The following is a 16,773-nucleotide window of genomic DNA, read 5'->3' on the forward strand; positions in this document are numbered from 1 at the left end:
CATGACGGTCATGAAAACAATAAGTAGACTAAACTAAGTAAAAACACGGTGATTATTCATAATGAATTAAACTGCAATTAACGTTTTAAAAAAGTTTTAAGTTTTAAATAGCCTACATTACTTACAGTTTGCGTCATCGTTGTTGAGCCCAGAATAGTCAACACGGCCTTATCTTATACAAAGGTTTTCTGGCAAAGCCAGCATTATACTGCGATTGTTCTCAACTGTCACTCATCCTTGAAATGTGGAGAACACACGACGTCCGCAAAAAAATAAACTGCATGCATCTTCCCCTGACGTCTGGATCTTTCAGCAGCGTATATTATTCAAAGATGAACATATTCAAACATGTTGTTTACAGCCAGGAACAGCACATCTGCGTGACATTGCAATGTTCTTGTAAACAGACCCACTCGCTGCACGTCGACTGAACACATGTGATCGCGTGACAGATGCGATGATGAAATGAGGCGTAGTTATCTTGCGCTTGAAGCGTAGTTGTCTACGCTAGAGGCGGTCATATGCAAACGACTGGTACGTCACTTCTTACCGTGACGTCACTTCATACCATGGATCCAGAACGAGCTGTATTTAGAGCTTGATTAAATAAATGATTCGTTTATAATGGGGAGGACGTCTTAAGCTATGAAACTTGCAGGACGTTTTAATGGTACAAAGACCTCTTATATACCAAAAGATCAAGGCAAATTTGGTTTCTCATTTGGTTTCTTCACCCCTTTAAAGGGATTTCCCACAACATTTGTAAGTTGAGTGTTAAGGTCTTGTTTAAAGTAAAAACAACGTCTATGGTCAAAACCTTGTTTCAGTCCCTTTCAATATAAAAATCTTTGCTACTGACTCACTCATAAAGTCTTTGCTGAGAGCCAGAGGCAAATTCCTGAAGGATTGGCAGAGATAAAGCTGTTCTCTGTGGGTACACGACTGCTGAACGGCAGCTGACTGCCTGAAACCCACATCTCCGAAAACCTCTAAACAAACTGTCAAATAAGTGCTATATTTATATATAAGTCACATATTTGAGGTCTAAATAACTACATTCTTGCCTAAAAAACGCTTAAAACTACATTCCATGACACAACAAAAGTAGCCCTATTTATAAAATGATGGTGGGTTTGCTCATCCGCTGTTTGAAATGCTGCAAGCGGAGGATACAAATGGTGAAACGTTTCCCGTGGTCATACTGGTAGAACATCTGTAATGTATAGTTGTTTTGGGTTCATGTTTCATGTCAGTCATGTTTCTTGTCTTGTCGTGTGATTCCCTTGCCCTCATGGGATCCTGACATGTGCATCACTAGTCTTTTGTGTCATGTTGTCATTGGTTAATTGTCTAATCATGTTCACAGGTGTCTTGTTTAGTGATTAGTTCATGTGTGTATTTAAGCCCTCATGTTTGACATGCGTCTTGGTCTAGTGTTGTTCGTGTAACCACTGTGTGGTGAGTGTTTATGTCAAGTCAAGTGGGGTCATGTCAAGTTATGCTTAGTCAAGTCAAGTTATGCTTAGTCAAGTGTTTGATTTGTATTTTGATCACGTTTGGATGTAAATAAACTGCACTTGGGTTCTGCAACTCACCTCCAGGGGATTCGTTACAACATCACATGGCTGGAAAAGGTTCTCAGCCAATCAGATTCAAGAACCAGAACAAACTGTTATATAAATTAAATAATAAAAAATAATAATCAATCTTTTTCTTGACAGCTCTCTATTGAATGATGGTAAAGCATCTACTCGATGCTTGGCAGACAACCTAACCAAAGAACTGGTTGATCATATCAAGGCATGCACTTTTTGATTATGTTCTTACCCTTTTTCTTTCTTTCTTTCTTTCTTTCTTTCTTTCTTTCTTTCTTTCTTTCTTTCTTTCTTTCTTTCTTTCTTTCTTTCTTTCTTTCTTTCTTTCTAAATAATACAATAATCTTCATAAGAACAGATGAACAGATGATTTTAGTGGGTCACAAGTGGTCACAGTTTATTAATTTTAGGATTTAATACTTATTTAAAGATTTAATAAATATTTATATAATTTAATTTAAATAATATTTTAGTTAGCCAGCTAATATATACAATTATATTGAATTCTATAATAATTAAATAATTATATTTTCTTATGGACACAGAAATCGCTACCCTACTTAACTGAGCAGATTCAGACTAAACTACTCAGCGTTCAAAGGGAGCTTAAAAACTACGAGCAGGGTCCACCCATTGAAGAAGAGCTGATGGGACCTTTTCTCAGTGATGTAAGAGCTCTGAGAATAAAGCACAATATATATCCATCTTATCTATACATATTTATCCCATAAATTATGCAAATAAATTCTAATTGATTCTTCTTCCTATAGATAATAATGGAGTTCAGCGATCAAATAAGTGAAATGAGTAGAACAGGACATTTAAAAGACAAAAACATTCATGCACTTCTACGTCCTGTGTTCAAGAAATGGGACATCTACCTAAGAGGCTCTGAAGTATCATGTGAGTGAAGATGTTGAAAACATGTGACTTTTTAGGACTGTACCAAAATCCCTAAACTAGACCTTCCCTTTTTGTTATTACAAATGTAGTCACAGCAAGAGTGAATGAAATGATAGACAAGTATAATGAGATGCATCGTGGCAGAGAATTGCTTACGTTCAGTGAGTTCTGTGAATTTGAATGTGTCATCAAAGACCATGTGGCAGCCCTTCAAGAGCCAGCTATGAAAACACTGAAGTGTGTACGAGGTTAGTGCATATTTTATAAATATACAGTATAGTCAGCTATTATTAGTTTTATATATATATATATATATATATTTTTTTTTTTAAGGGTTCAGCACTTATAAAAGACACCCAAAAATAAACAAACATCACAAATGTTCATATCTCGAATTCTGATTGTAAATGTGAAGTTTTAGCATTTTTGTTTTAAAGCCATTAACAATCTACAATTTTTCTTCTTGTTACAAACAATTTTATTTTCAGAGATTGTTCAGAATGTGTTCAGAGAGATATGTTATTTATCTTTTGACCAGTACCCTGCACTGAGATACATTGTATCTGTAAGTACAATTTAATATTATTATTATTATTATTAGCAGCAGTAGTAGTAGCAGTAGTAGTAGTAGTAAATGCAATGTATTATGATGTGCTCCTCAGAAAATGATTAATAACATTCAGTCAAAACAAGAGGCCAAAGTGGAGAAAAGAATCAAGGAGTTCATTGATATGGAGAAACTGGTCTTCACTCAGGACAAGGTATTACAACAGAAACTTGATGACTCTGACCTCCCTCAGAAGACCGGGATGGAATCTAGTGACGAAAACCTCTATGATGATGATGACACAATTTTAAATTCTAAAGGCTGTGCGTTTTTGGATTCTAGAAATCTAGTTCCAGACAAACTGGCTCTGTATCATGAGGTGGGTTGCAACTCATACTATGAAATGTATTTAATTATTGTCAGTAAATGTATAGTCATTCATTTAGACACTGTAAAAATGTAATGAACAGCTAATGTTGTGTATGCACTATAATATCTAAAGGGGCTTTAAAGTTGAAGTGTGTACTTTCAACGCCATTAGTGTCACCAAACAAAATGGCAAAAAATCAACCCATCTGTCACTGGTCTAGATCTATAAATGACTTACCAAGTTGTAAATTATAGTAAGTTTCTAAATAAAGGTTCCTTCTATCCATTATGGTCCATGAAGGACATATCGGTTACATATTTATCTTTGGTTCCTTGCATAGGTTTACTCAATGTTGCATCTGTAGCTGACTCTAGTGGAACACCCTCTGGTGTCACGATTGTCTGAAGCTCGATTGTCAAGAATCATGCTAATTATCTGGCTGATGGCATAAGCACGGTCCACATTACATCACTGATGCCTCATAAGGGAGCGCCTATGCCATCACAATTCAGATTTCCCTACAAAGGAAAGTGTAGCGGAGCTGCGATTACATACAAAACTATGGGAACCATAGACCACAGAGCCATACAACAAACAAGGTGCTAATTTATCAGCCCTTTAAATGACACCTTATTAAAACAGCTAAGGCTTTCCTTAAATGTAAACCTCTGCTTAACCTTCAGTGCCCTCATAGGACAAAGACTGTGCAATCACCAAAAAAATGCCTCACCAAAAAGCACAGATTGAGTTCCAATAAGAAGACCAACCGTGCAAGCAGTGCGTTTGGTGGCTCGAAGAGCTAAGCCAGTCACTCTTCTTAGGTCACTATCTCCGTGTACTCCTTCTCTGCCATCTTAGAAATGGTGTTGAAGTGAGATGTAAGTGCAACATGCCAGCCAGAAAGCACTTATTCAACTTGGACTTTTACTCCGGTTGAACTTGTACCTCACAGCGCAGCTTCAACTTGTCAGCAGCACTTGAAATCACATCAAACAACTCTGTATAAGCCAGAGATGGATGAGCTTCCTGCCCACTCGGGGGAGGCATGTCAGTTGGACCGCCCACAAGCTCCTCAGAAGTCGAGGACAAAACATCATCCTCATCCAAGCTAAACGAAACCTCACTGTTAGCCTCCAGACTTGGATATAAATCCTTGGGGGTTAGCTGACCTTCCTTCCTTCCTCAAAAGGACAGAAGACAACAAAACACTTTCACCCTTAAGTTTTTACAGTGTGGACAATTAGATAAGTTGCTAAGCATTCAGTGAGCATGCTGAAAGCTCAATAACTTAATGGACTTAAGTGTGTGAGGACAATATGTGTCCTAGCTCGTAATGAAACAGGTACACAGAACCACACCCTTCTGAGAAAATGAGAATAATCCACTCAATGAACAACACATTCTAATATATAAATCAACTAGCTTGGGCAGATAAATCTTCTTCTTGAAGAAGAGAAATCTGAGCTAAGATGACGCGGGTGGTTGCTTATAAATCACCAGTGATGCAATGCTTCAGTGAGTCTTCAAACAATTGGCATAATTCTTTTTACTGAAAAGTTCTTCAAGGAACAAAAAATGGGTCTTCAAAAGAAATCACTGTAAAAACCCTATTTTGGTTGTTTTACCAGGCACTTTTATTGTTATGATCAGATCGGTGATCAGTTAATAACAATTTTAAATTGAGTCAGTATGTGCAACCAAACCACACAATGCAGGTGCATTGGCACAAGAGATTCACCAGATATATCACTGTAAAGGGAAGCCAACCCCCAAATGTTGATTAAATATCTTTATTTTTCCATGTCCTGCCTCCATATAGATTGTCTATCAACGCCTTACAGACTATGTGCCCATGCTGATAATTCTCTTCATGCTGAAGGATGCAGCTAAGACATTGCGGCATGAGATGCTAGAATTGAGGAACGGGGCAGATGTGGTCAAACTGCTGAGTGAAGATTCAGAACGAGGACGCAGGAGAGCTGATCTAAAGAAGCGACTGGAACGCCTCACACAAGCTCAAGAACTGATAAGCAACAAACTCTGAGACATCTTCATCAAACATAAAGGATATGCAGAAATTTTGCATCAGGGCTGCAGAAATTGGCTACCAGATATACTATAATTACCTTATAATTTCTATAATTTACCTTATTTCAGTTTAGTAATTCTATCAGTTAAATCAGTAACAAACAATATTAGATAAATTGTTTAAATCTTGGCTGAATAGAAATAGTACAGTAGGCTACTGTAATGTAGTCTAAGGTTGTCAAATTGACTTACATTATCAAACCAATTATTTCTACTTCAGGCATTCCTGTAGATCAAACAGTAGACCATTAAGTAGACCACACCATGATCACGGGTTCAATTTCCATGGAACGTATGAACTGATATAATGTATATCTTGAATGCACTATATTTGACTTTTGATACAAGTTTCTGCCAAATGCATACATGTAAATTTAACCCCGCATCTTAAATTATGTTTGGATTTTAATAATATTCTAATACAAAAGTTCTTATTGAGAATTAATAGAGGTTTAGCTCTAGTTAAGGTTTCAGTGAAAATTTTTTTAATCACCATTATTGTAATTAGTGGTTCCTTAGTTGGGCACTTGACCCTGACTTTTTATTATATTTTTCTTTGGCTGTTGTAATAGTGTGTTTTAAACACATGTATTTGTTGTGAAATAACCCAGAATCAAATATAATCAAATGGTTGCAGTCATCATCAAATCATCAATTCAATGATCAAGTTAAATCTACCAAACGATCTATCTACTGAACACTCACCTGCTTATCTCATTTGCTCTTTGCTACCTGTTAAATAAACTACCGTTACCAGAGATCCCTGTGTTGTCTCCTTCTGTATGCTGACAGCATGTACATTTTGCACAACCAACCCTGTGATACTACAGTTCATAAAGACAAGGACAAAACTTTTTTTATCATCTTTATTATAAAAACAGTAAAATTACTGTATTCCAAATATATTCACCCTTACATACTTTCATCACAACCACAAAAACAAGTGGATTTCACCCCAACTTCTCGTGCAGTATAAACAGATTTGGGACAATAATAAAGTTCAATTTGCACCATCCAGACCATCGGTCGACCTCCTTAACATGGGTTTGGTCAATTCAGCTAATATAGGCCAGATAAGTTTGATAAGGTGTAACAGTTCTTTACCTGCAAAAAGCAATAAATGGTAACACTCGATAGTCCACTTTAGACATTCTACTAACTATAAGTAACTTTGTAACTACATGTCAACCAACTTTCATTAGAGTATTAATAGACTGTCTGCTTAATATCTGCTAACAATTTATTTTGATGGTCCCCCAACAGATATTTTACTAACTATAAGTAACTTGGCAACTACAAGTCAACTTATTCTCCTAACCTGAAACCGAACACCTAACCATAACCTAACACTCAACTGACAGTCTACTACAGTCTACTAATACTCTAATGAGAGTTAGTTGACATGTAGTTGCAAAGTCACTTATAGTTAGTAGAATCTCTAAAGTGGACTATTGAAATATAGTGGAACCCAATAAACTTTTAGTAGTAGTAACTTTAATAGTTAGTTTTAGTTGTACTGTAGTAACTGATTTAGTCTGACTTTACAAAGGTGGCAGCCAGAGCAATTGCTTTATCAAAGGGTGGAGAAAAATTAAAGACATAAATCCTATTCTGTGTGTGTCTGTGTGTGTGTGTGTGTGTGTGTGTACTTGTACAACTATCTTTGTGAGGACCCGTTTGAGTTTTAGACCATTGGAGTGAGGACAAAGAGAGTAAAGTGAGGACATTTTGGCCGGTCTTCACTTTCTGAGACCCCTTTAAAGGCCTGTTTGAGGGTCAAGACTTGGTTTTAGGGATAAGGTTATAATTAGGTTATGGGTAGGTTTAGGGTAAGGGTTCGGGTTAGGCACTTAGTTATGATGGGTAAGGTTAGGGTAAGCGGCTAGAGATTGCATTGTGTCAATGAATGTCCTCATAAAGATAGATGTACAAGAATGTGTGTGTCTCTGTGAAGGGCTGGCCATGCGTCCAGGGTAATTCCCTCCAGCATCCAGCATCCCAGGCCCCTACATAGGATGGATGGATGGTTAATATTATTATTTCATATAATAATAATAATATGCATAGTAAAAATAAAAATAAATAATAAATAAATAATTAAACCTGAAAAATTTTGACAGCCCTTTTTTTTTGTCTGCCATCTAGGGCTGTGCCGGTAAACTTGACGGCAGTGGTCCGCCAAAACACATTTTTTTTGTATGTGAATGCTGTTTTACGCAAATATTAACACAAGTGAAGCAATAAAGCTTAGTTTAGTTTTTTGTCTTCTGATGCCCTCTGGCTTTTTCCAGTTTCTTTTTTTCATTGTCTCAGTCTTTATCTTTCACCATCTTTCCTCCACTGTCTTTAACTGTCTCTCTACCATTGAATCTGTTGGAAATCCATTTACTGTCACGATAAATACGGATGAACCCAAACGCAAACAGGATGTATAACAAATAGTTTATTTACTAACAAACAGGGAAAACAAAACCCACGAGGGGGCAAAACGTAGACAGAACACAAGGAATCTAAACTAGACTATAACTAACAATAACTAGACAATACTCTGGAACAGGAAACTCACAGGATATCACACGGTCTCAAAACTCACAACGATCACACAGAGGTAAAGATCACAATGAACCGACACAAGACAGCAAACACAAGGAGACTAAATAGGAGAACCAATAAGGGGAACAGGTGATGCTAACTAGACAATCATGACAAACGAGGAAAACAAGGGGGCGGGGTAAGGTAACAAGACACACAAGCACATGGCCCAAACCAAAGACCATGTGTTGTACACAAACATGGGTCTGCCATGATCCTGTCTCAGAACTAGAGAACTCGAGGACTAGAGGACAGAATCATGACATTTACTAAATAATGTTAACTTGACAGACTGCTTCATTTCCACTTTAACCCTTTTCTGTTTGCTATAGAAAACATCTAAGACACTGTCTTCAGTGTGGAATATATTATGGACAGGGCTGGAGCCCAGGGGCATACAGAAAAAAAAGAAAAAAAAAAAACTCAGTTACCATGGTTCCCTGAGAAGGGGAATGAGACACTGCATCCTCTAGAGACTCTAGAGGACACTATGGGGAATGCCTTTAGCTTGACCGGTGTCTGAAGTACTGTATGTGTTTAAACGCAACAGTGGCCAATGACAGTCCGTGATGTAACTGCCGGTGCGGCCATGAGTATAAAAGGGCATCTGTATTAGTCATCAACTAGACAGACAGGTAAGAAGGGATGCTATATCGCACAAAAAACACTTCTCACCAGGGCTCAGAGATGGGTTCCTTAGGGTCTCAGAGGTCTGCCTGAGCTGGTACAGAGCATGGAGGACCCAAAGAGAAGGTATCCCAGTAACGGGGAGGGTACCTCTCCACGTTATCCCATGCAATCTGGGGATCATTCCAAGCTCTCTTCTGGGAGCAGAGCTCGACCAAGTTATCAGTATCCGGAGCACACAAAGGAGCCGCCCGCTTAAGAACCCATTATAGGGAAGGCAGCTACGGCCTTGCGAACATGTTCAAGTTTGCATTCTAGGGAAGCTGCATGCCTATTAAAAGAACCTGAAACAAGGAAGGCAGTTTCATCTAGATAAATGAAGGAGCCTCCTGCTTAGGGAACCCCAATTCTGGGGGAGACAGCTACGACTCAAATTACCACAAGGGAGCTTCCTGCTTACAAGAGTCGAAGGCATTCCACCCAAATGCACATCCCACATCTGTAGAAAATAGGGACGCTTTTCATTGAGAAATCCTCACAAGGCGTGCATTCAGTTCCCTCGAGAACCAAACACAAGTGCTCCTCACATGCTTCCTGAAAACGCTTGGCGTACATTTCTTCAAATGTAAAGCTTTTAACCACAGGCGAAGGGATTCCTCAGGCCGGCGACACACTGGTTGCGTGGCGGTCCGTTTTTATTTCGGCTACCATGTTAACAGGTTAGAGCTTGCACACTGCCTGCGTCTCAGGCGCAGCTCGAGCCGCGCGGAAAACGTGTGCATGCTAGAAATAGAATAGACGCCTATTTTTCACGAGACACGCAAGCGTTTTGGAAGCGTTTCCAGGCCAAATAGAATAGGAAAAGATGTTTGTATGTCATTTTGACACGAATACATATTAATAAATGACAGCGCCAGTGACCGGAAGTGCCTGACCGGAAGTCTTGCACAAAATACCGTCAACTGGCTGCATCCGTATTTCCGTTAAAAATAAGGTGAATACACAGACAATACAGGACAAATGAACTCAAACAAACTGAGGGCTAAACACAGAGAAAAGAGAAAGAGAAAAGCGTGGCAAAGTATTGCAGACCGCCTGAATGCGTAAGTAGTGCACAATTACACACTCACCGCTCCGCTGAAACATCACAATTACAATTCAAATATTTAATTCACATCTCCACAAACGCAGTTGTACTGTAATTATGAAACGGTTAAATTTTTAATTGAAATGCACTGCAGATATGAGTGAAATTGTGTAAAGTAACTCCATCACACTGTATAAAGCTATGATAAATTATTATTAAAGCCTTACATTATTATTTAACGTTACTACGCTCAGTACGGTTTAATCTTAGCCGTTGTACTCTGCTTCTTATGTTGTCCACCGTTTTTTTTTTGTGTGTTTCTCCTGCTTTTATTAATGTAAAGCTGCTTTGACAGAATGAAAGTGAAAAGTGCTATATAAATAAAATTGAATTGAATACATAGATGAGCTATAATAATAATCACTTTAATTTATATAGCGCCTTTCAAAGGACCCAAGGTCGGTTGCTCACTGCACTGCAAAAATGTATTTCTTACTTAGTATTTTTGTCTTGTTTTCAGTAAAAAAAAAATATCTAAAAAAAATCTTACATATTTTCTTGAGCAAAATTACCTAGGAAAATAAGCAACAAAATCTGCCAGTGAAACAAGAGACCTTTTCTAAAATTAAGTGTTTATGGAAAAAGTAAACTTATTTCAAGAGAATTTTTCTTATTATATTGACAGATTTTTTATTTTTTTGCTTGTTTTAAGCACACATTTACTTAAAGTTTATATTTTTTGTCTAAACTATACTTATTTTGCTAGGTCATTTAGCAAATCAAGAAAATACATCTTTATTTAAGATTTTTTTTTGTTGATATTTTTACTGAAAACAAGACAAAAATACCAAGTCATTTTTTGCAGTGTGACTCCATTAAATGTTCTTGTGTGTGAGTGTGTGAGATGTAGATTAAACATGAACGGGCCAAAACGGACATGGCAGCAGGTCAAAATCAAATACAAGAACATTCTGCAGAATGGTATGGTCCCTGACTAATATTTAACAAAGCACAAGCATATATTGTACCCAGAAGGTGCCTGCTCACACATTGTCTGTACTGTTTTAGCAGTGAAAAAGAATACCCACAGACAAGGCACGGGTGGTGGGTCACCAAAGGCTGACCTTACCCCAGCAGAGGACATGGCCTTGGAGCTAAATAAAGGCAGGCCCGTCTTAGAGGGGATCCCTGGGGGGGAAGAGACGAGCATAGGTTCCTCCCAAGATGCCACCCGCTTCATTCAAGGTATGTCCTTCCATCTCTACATGGGATACAACCACATTCATATTGAATCAATTTGGACTGTCTGACTTTGGTTTACCTATTGCCTTGCAGTGTCTGGCAGCACTGTGTTCCTGTTAGAGCCACCAGCACAAGCACCAGACGATGCTGATCCAGTGAGTACTCCATCAAAGGCATACTGTAGGCCTGGCATGTCTTGTCTACTAGCTTCAATATGAATCCGATTAAATGTGATAGGGTGAAAGCCCCAGTGCAGCAGCAACAGCACATGATGGAGACGATGATGAGGAGGAGACCATCTCTCTGGATTCCAGAAGGCATGAGGTATCATGTTAAGACTGTGAAAGGACTATTTACTCTACAATGGTGAGGAGTCCTCATCAAAATCAAAAAATCTAATTTCTTTTACAGGACCCAGATGCTATACAGTGGGAAAACCAGCCTGGCAACATAGTGCGTATTAATAAAAGGACACCACATCCTGCCAAATTCCAGCTGCGCTAATTGTATTGTGTTCACAGAGCTCACAAGCTATCAGAAAGTTGTATGGCAACCACCTCCGGACATAGACATTCAGTACAAGAAGAAAAAGATGGAAAATCTTGCACTGGAGTCCGAAATAAAAAAGAGGACAATTAGGAAACTGGACCTTGAAATAAAAAAAACTTGAGAGGGAGGTGAGATATGCCTTCAATGTACACTGTATGCTAACTGTAACACAAATGTATTAATCATTATTTTTCTTTCCTCCCCCAGCTCCAAGAAGATGACACAGCTCAAAATAAAAATTAGGTATATTCTCGTAAAGTCAAGTGAGCCATGACATATGAGCTCTTATTGTGAGCACACAGGACGGTGGCATCTTTCTAAGGTTTTTTTTTATTTTCCCAGCAATCAGTACAACCAAGTCATCGTTATAAGGCACCGGCCTCTTTTGCCCACCCCCCCAGCACCAGGTGTGGCCACTAGCCTATATGAAGGCCCAAAATTGTGTGTTCCTTTCTGCTCTGACAATGGCATGCCCATTCTTGCGAGATGTGGTGGATGAAGAAGCACTTGTGCTGAGGAGAGCCTTCAGGCGAGAAAGGGTCATCAGGGACCGGTTGGACCCACTGGCCTTCCCTGATGACCATCTATATGAAAGATACAGGTTTTCTGCAGATGGCATCAGGTATCTATGCAGACTACTGGGTCCCAGGATTAAGCACCGCACTGCACGGAGCCATGCACTGAGTGTGGAGCAAATGGTTTGTGTGGCCTTGCGCTTTTTTGCTAGTGGAGCCTTCCTGTACTCAGTGGGGGATGCAGAACAGCTGAACAAGGCCACAATTTGCCGCACAATAAGGAGTGTGTGTCTGGCTATCAAAGCATTAGCAGATGTCTTCATCTCCTTCCCTGGCCACAGAAGACTCTGTGACATCAAAGAGGAGTTCTATAGGATTGCAGGTAAGAGGATCTACAAATTACAGGACAACTGTTAACACATAGTAGGATACTCATTACTTTGTGTGACAGGTTTCCCCAATGTCATTGGTGCAGTGGACTGCACACACATAAGGATAAAAGCCCCCTCAGGTGCCCATGAGGCCGATTTTGTGAATAGGAAATCCTTTCACAGCATTAATGTTCAGGTGAACATAACTTTTTGATATTGTCCATTGACGAACACTCTGCATTGCCAGTGATGTGCATTGATTGGTGTAATATTTCTCATCTTATGATTTCAGATGGTCTGCAATGCTGACTGTGTGATCAGCAGTGTTGTGGCAAAATGGCCTGGCTCAGTCCATGACTCCAGAATCTTTCGGGCCTCTGAAATCTATCAGTGCCTATCACAAGGTAAGCCACACAACCCCTATTTATAACCATCATGGCTGTGTCAAGAATATCACTGTGTTTATGAGGTAGTAATGATGAGATTTTGTGTTGACAGGTGAATTCTCTGGTGTGTTGCTGGGAGACAGGGGGTATGGCTGCCAGCCTTTTCTCCTGACACCTTTCACAGACCCCCAGGAAGCACAGCAGGCCTAGGGCCAGAGTTGAAATGACCTTTGGCCTCCTGAAGGCACGCTTTCACTGCCTTCACAAATTAAGGGTCAGCCCTGTTAGGGCATGTGATATTACTGTGGCTTGTGCTGTCCTCCACAATGTGGCCTGCCTGAGGAAGGAGACTGGGACAATCCGGCAATCTTCCCTGATGACGACAGTGGTCGGCTGCTGAGGGACCAATATGTGTTGAATTATTTTAGTTAGTATGTGTGCTTTCAATTTTGGTTAAATATGTCCTGCGGTGGCAGAGGAATTTGGGTTTTTTTGGGTTCGTTTTTTTACGAAATTTGGCCTCTTATGATGTTTGTGCGGTATACTGTGTGTAATACAAGGCTGCAGGGAGGCTACTGCATCCATTCATTTGTCTGTTCAGTTGATGTGTATGGATTTGTCCTGCATTTATTTTAGTGTGCAGACATGCAGGGTGTGTTATATACAGACCTTTGAATGTGTATGTATCATTTTGTATAATATGCTTTGATTCTGTGCTTTCCATCTTGTAGAGTCACTGTGACTTCAGTTTCGAAAGGAGCTGATGGTTTACCTGCTTTGTTTTGTCCTTATTCAATAAAGGAACATAATGTTACACATTGTGTTTTTATATTCATATGGAATGTGTATTTGTGTATTTGTTTATATGACAGAGTACTAGGGCCACACTGAGGAAAAAGGATAAAGTCATACATTTATGAGGCTGGTTCTTTCTGCAGAAAAGCTACATATTCTTTTTACAGTTTTGATACTTATGACAATGTGATACTTAATATTCTGGCACATCAGCATGTCTTTGTTTATGAAACCATACTGAAGTACAATTTCACGAAATGCCTCACATCTGTCATTTTAACAACTGTCCTCCTTTAAAACAACTGGTTACAATATTATGACTTGTCTTTTTTTCCCTCTGTGGCCCTAATATTCTATCATTTTATATATAGCCTTATAGTCTATGGGAAACTGTAAATTATCTAATGATAGCAACATCATCTAAAAATCATTATTTATCCAAAATGATTGAAATTAATGATCACAAACGTTTAAATAATGACAGTGGGTCTAGTTATATGTGATAACAATGTATAGTGAGCAGTGAAATAACTATTGGTTTCCATTTGTGGTGACTGCTGACTGACATTAGGGATGAGATTAAATAGATCCTGGAATTTAGCCTGGTCTGGAGCAGGCTAGCTCCACAGAATAAATCTCCATGGTAATTTATACCATAACATATCCTCCTGCCCCCTATCCAGCTTTAGTGCAACCGGATTACGGATCAATTGAGCCAGGATCACCAAGATATCCTGGCTTAATCCCTTATCCTAGTTTTGTGCAACAGGCCCCAGGACTAGATGTATTGTTTTCTTTTATTGGTCCGGACCAAAATAATCAAGAGAACTGAACTACAAGTGATCATGACAATGGGAACAGAAACTGAACTAAATGATAAATATATTCATCCAAATATGTTTTCTTATGGATACAGAAATCGCTACCACACTTAATTGAGCAGATTGATACTAGGCTACTCAGTGTGTGAGAAGAGCTTAAAAAGTACAATCAAGATCCACCTCTGGAAGAAGAAAAGATGGGAGCTTTTCTCAGTGAGGTAAGAATTCTGTGAATAAAGCAAATTAAATCTTATCTTTCCTTAAATAGTGTTATGGTAATTTATTTAGTTCAACTGAGTTGAAAAGGACATTCAAAAGATAAACACTTTCATGCACTTCTACGTCCAGTGTTCAAGAAATGAGACATCTACCTAAGAGTCACTTAAGTATAATGTGAGTGAAGATAAGATGTTAACAAGGTCCTTAAACCTGACTTTCTTTTATCATTATTATTACAAATTTAGTCAATGCAAAAGTGAAGGAAATGGTAGATAAGTATGAGATGCATTGTGGCAGAGAATTGCTTACGTTCAGTGAGTTCTGTGAATTAAGGCCATGTGGCAGCCCTTCAAGAGCCAGCTATGGAAACACAATATACGAGGTTAGTATTTTCAAATTTTATAGTTAATCATTTTTTAGCAATAAACATTTTTTAAAAACTTGTTTTAATATAATATATATATATATATATATATATATATATATATTTTTTTTTTTTTTTTTTTCATATAAACAAACATTTCATTTTCAGTGATTGTTCAAAATAAGTTCAGGGGAGTATGCAATTTGTCTTTTGTTTAGTACCCCAAAAGTAAAACTTTTGCATTATTATTATTATTAATAAATTTGATATATTGTGTTATACTCCTCAGAAAAAGATTGATGACATTCAGTCAAAACAAGAGGCCAAAGTGGAGAAAATAATCAAAGAGTTTATTAATATGGAGCAACTGGTCTTCACTCAGGACAAGTTGTTACAAAAGATACGAGACATCTAGTTCCAGACAAACTGGCTCTTTATTATGTGGTGGGTAACACAATTGCAAAACCATTCTTTTCTTTAGCCCAAGGTAATTATAAGTGAAACATCACATCATCATTGTCTATCGGATGATGCCACCTGGAGGAATAAAGGTGAATTGCACTTTTTTTGTTGCATAGTAAAATACTTACACTATTGCAGTGGTTCTCAATTCCAGTCCTCGGGACCCCTTGCTCTGCACATTTTGTATGTCTCTCTTATCTGACACACTCAGTTCAGTTCATGGAGTCTCTCCTAATGAGCTGATGATCTGGTTCAGGTGTGTTAAATAAGGGAGACATACAAAATGTGCAGAGCAGCGGGTCCCGAGGACTGGAATTGAGAACCACTGCACTATTGCATACCCCAGGCCACTAGCAACACTATACACCAGGGATAGGCAACTCCGGTCCTGGAGGGCCACTGTCCTGCAGAGTTTAGCTCCAACCCTAATTAAACACACCTGAACAAGGCAATCAGTGTTTTCAGGATTACTAGATAGATACAGGCAGATGAGTTTTTATCAGGGCTGAAGCTAAACTCTGCAGGACAGTGGCCCTCCAGGACCGGAGTTGCCTATCCCTGCTATACACCTTTTACAAAAAATATATTATAAAAAATACATTATTTTATATAAATGTTTTTTTTTTCTTGTTGTATTGTTTATAATGAATAGATTGAGGAATACTTAGAATGTTGATGTCTAATTTAAAAAAAGAAAAGAAATAATAAACTCAGCAATTCCAAGAGGGTCCTCACACCATCGGTGCTCGGGCCCTAATGAGGGGGAGGGTATAATAGTGAATGACATCCCAGGTCACTAAAGACCCAAGGTATCAAGGGTTAAAGGCTAAGTGTGTTCTTTCTGTGTCTCCAAACAAAAATGCAAACAACCAACCCGTCTGGCACTGGTCGACCACAACTTCCCAAAATGCTGGTTGTGTCAGTGTTGCTGTATCGTGTTGGTTGGGAAACCAAACAAACAGTTATGTTTTCATATCGTCACAGAGTGTTTATACATTTCAGGGGACCTAAAAATGGCTTAAAATAAAGGTTCTAAATAAAGGTTATTCATTGGCATTATTTATGAACCTTTCATCCATAAAACCTTTTCATTTTACAAAGGCTTTTTGTGGTGCAAAGGTTCTTGGGGAAACCAAAAATAATTTTCTATATGGCATTGATGTGAAAAACCCTTGTTGTTTTGAAGAATCAGCAAGTAGGCCCATATGTGCATCCAGGTCAGATGTATTGGGTTAGTGCA

At 38.5% G+C, this 16,773-nt stretch overlaps 2 protein-coding genes and 1 long non-coding RNA gene across 4 annotated transcripts in view; all 3 read left to right on the forward strand.

Moving 5' to 3' along the window:
• The window catches only part of LOC311297389 (interferon-induced GTP-binding protein Mx1-like), a gene marked incomplete at its 5' end in the record, with an annotated part of 35,551 nt that extends 30,072 nt beyond the window's left edge, over positions 1-5,479 (forward strand). The window contains 7 exons of the mRNA XM_084419634.1: positions 1,722-1,800; positions 2,141-2,263; positions 2,366-2,498; positions 2,588-2,746; positions 2,987-3,063; positions 3,161-3,424; positions 5,235-5,479. Coding sequence (XP_084275760.1) covers positions 1,722-1,800; positions 2,141-2,263; positions 2,366-2,498; positions 2,588-2,746; positions 2,987-3,063; positions 3,161-3,424; positions 5,235-5,459 — 1,060 coding nt within the window. The 3' untranslated portion in view covers positions 5,460-5,479. The remainder of the gene's footprint in view (positions 1-1,721; positions 1,801-2,140; positions 2,264-2,365; positions 2,499-2,587; positions 2,747-2,986; positions 3,064-3,160; positions 3,425-5,234) is intronic.
• Positions 5,480-11,006: 5,527 nt separating this feature from the next.
• Positions 11,007-11,614, forward strand: LOC311297529. Of its 2 annotated transcripts, XR_014628821.1 has the most exons (5): positions 11,007-11,054; positions 11,145-11,206; positions 11,289-11,375; positions 11,463-11,504; positions 11,573-11,614. It is a non-coding gene; the product is annotated as an uncharacterized lncRNA (long non-coding RNA). The 2 variants fall into 2 exon arrangements; XR_014628822.1 differs by having other exon boundaries at positions 11,463-11,598.
• A 16-nt stretch (positions 11,615-11,630) lies between these two features.
• LOC311297390 (putative nuclease HARBI1) lies at positions 11,631-13,082 on the forward strand (the record flags this gene model as incomplete). Its single annotated transcript, XM_084419635.1, has 6 exons — positions 11,631-11,728; positions 11,808-11,843; positions 11,943-12,497; positions 12,567-12,682; positions 12,779-12,890; positions 12,985-13,082. Exons 3-6 carry the CDS (start codon positions 12,026-12,028, stop codon positions 13,080-13,082), a joined length of 798 nt encoding a protein of 265 aa, XP_084275761.1. The 5' UTR covers positions 11,631-11,728; positions 11,808-11,843; positions 11,943-12,025.
• Positions 13,083-16,773: the final 3,691 nt, after the last annotated feature.

This window comes from Rutilus rutilus (assembly GCF_951802725.1).
Source record: "Rutilus rutilus genome assembly, chromosome: 9".
In the NCBI taxonomy this organism is placed as follows: domain Eukaryota; kingdom Metazoa; phylum Chordata; class Actinopteri; order Cypriniformes; family Leuciscidae; genus Rutilus; species Rutilus rutilus.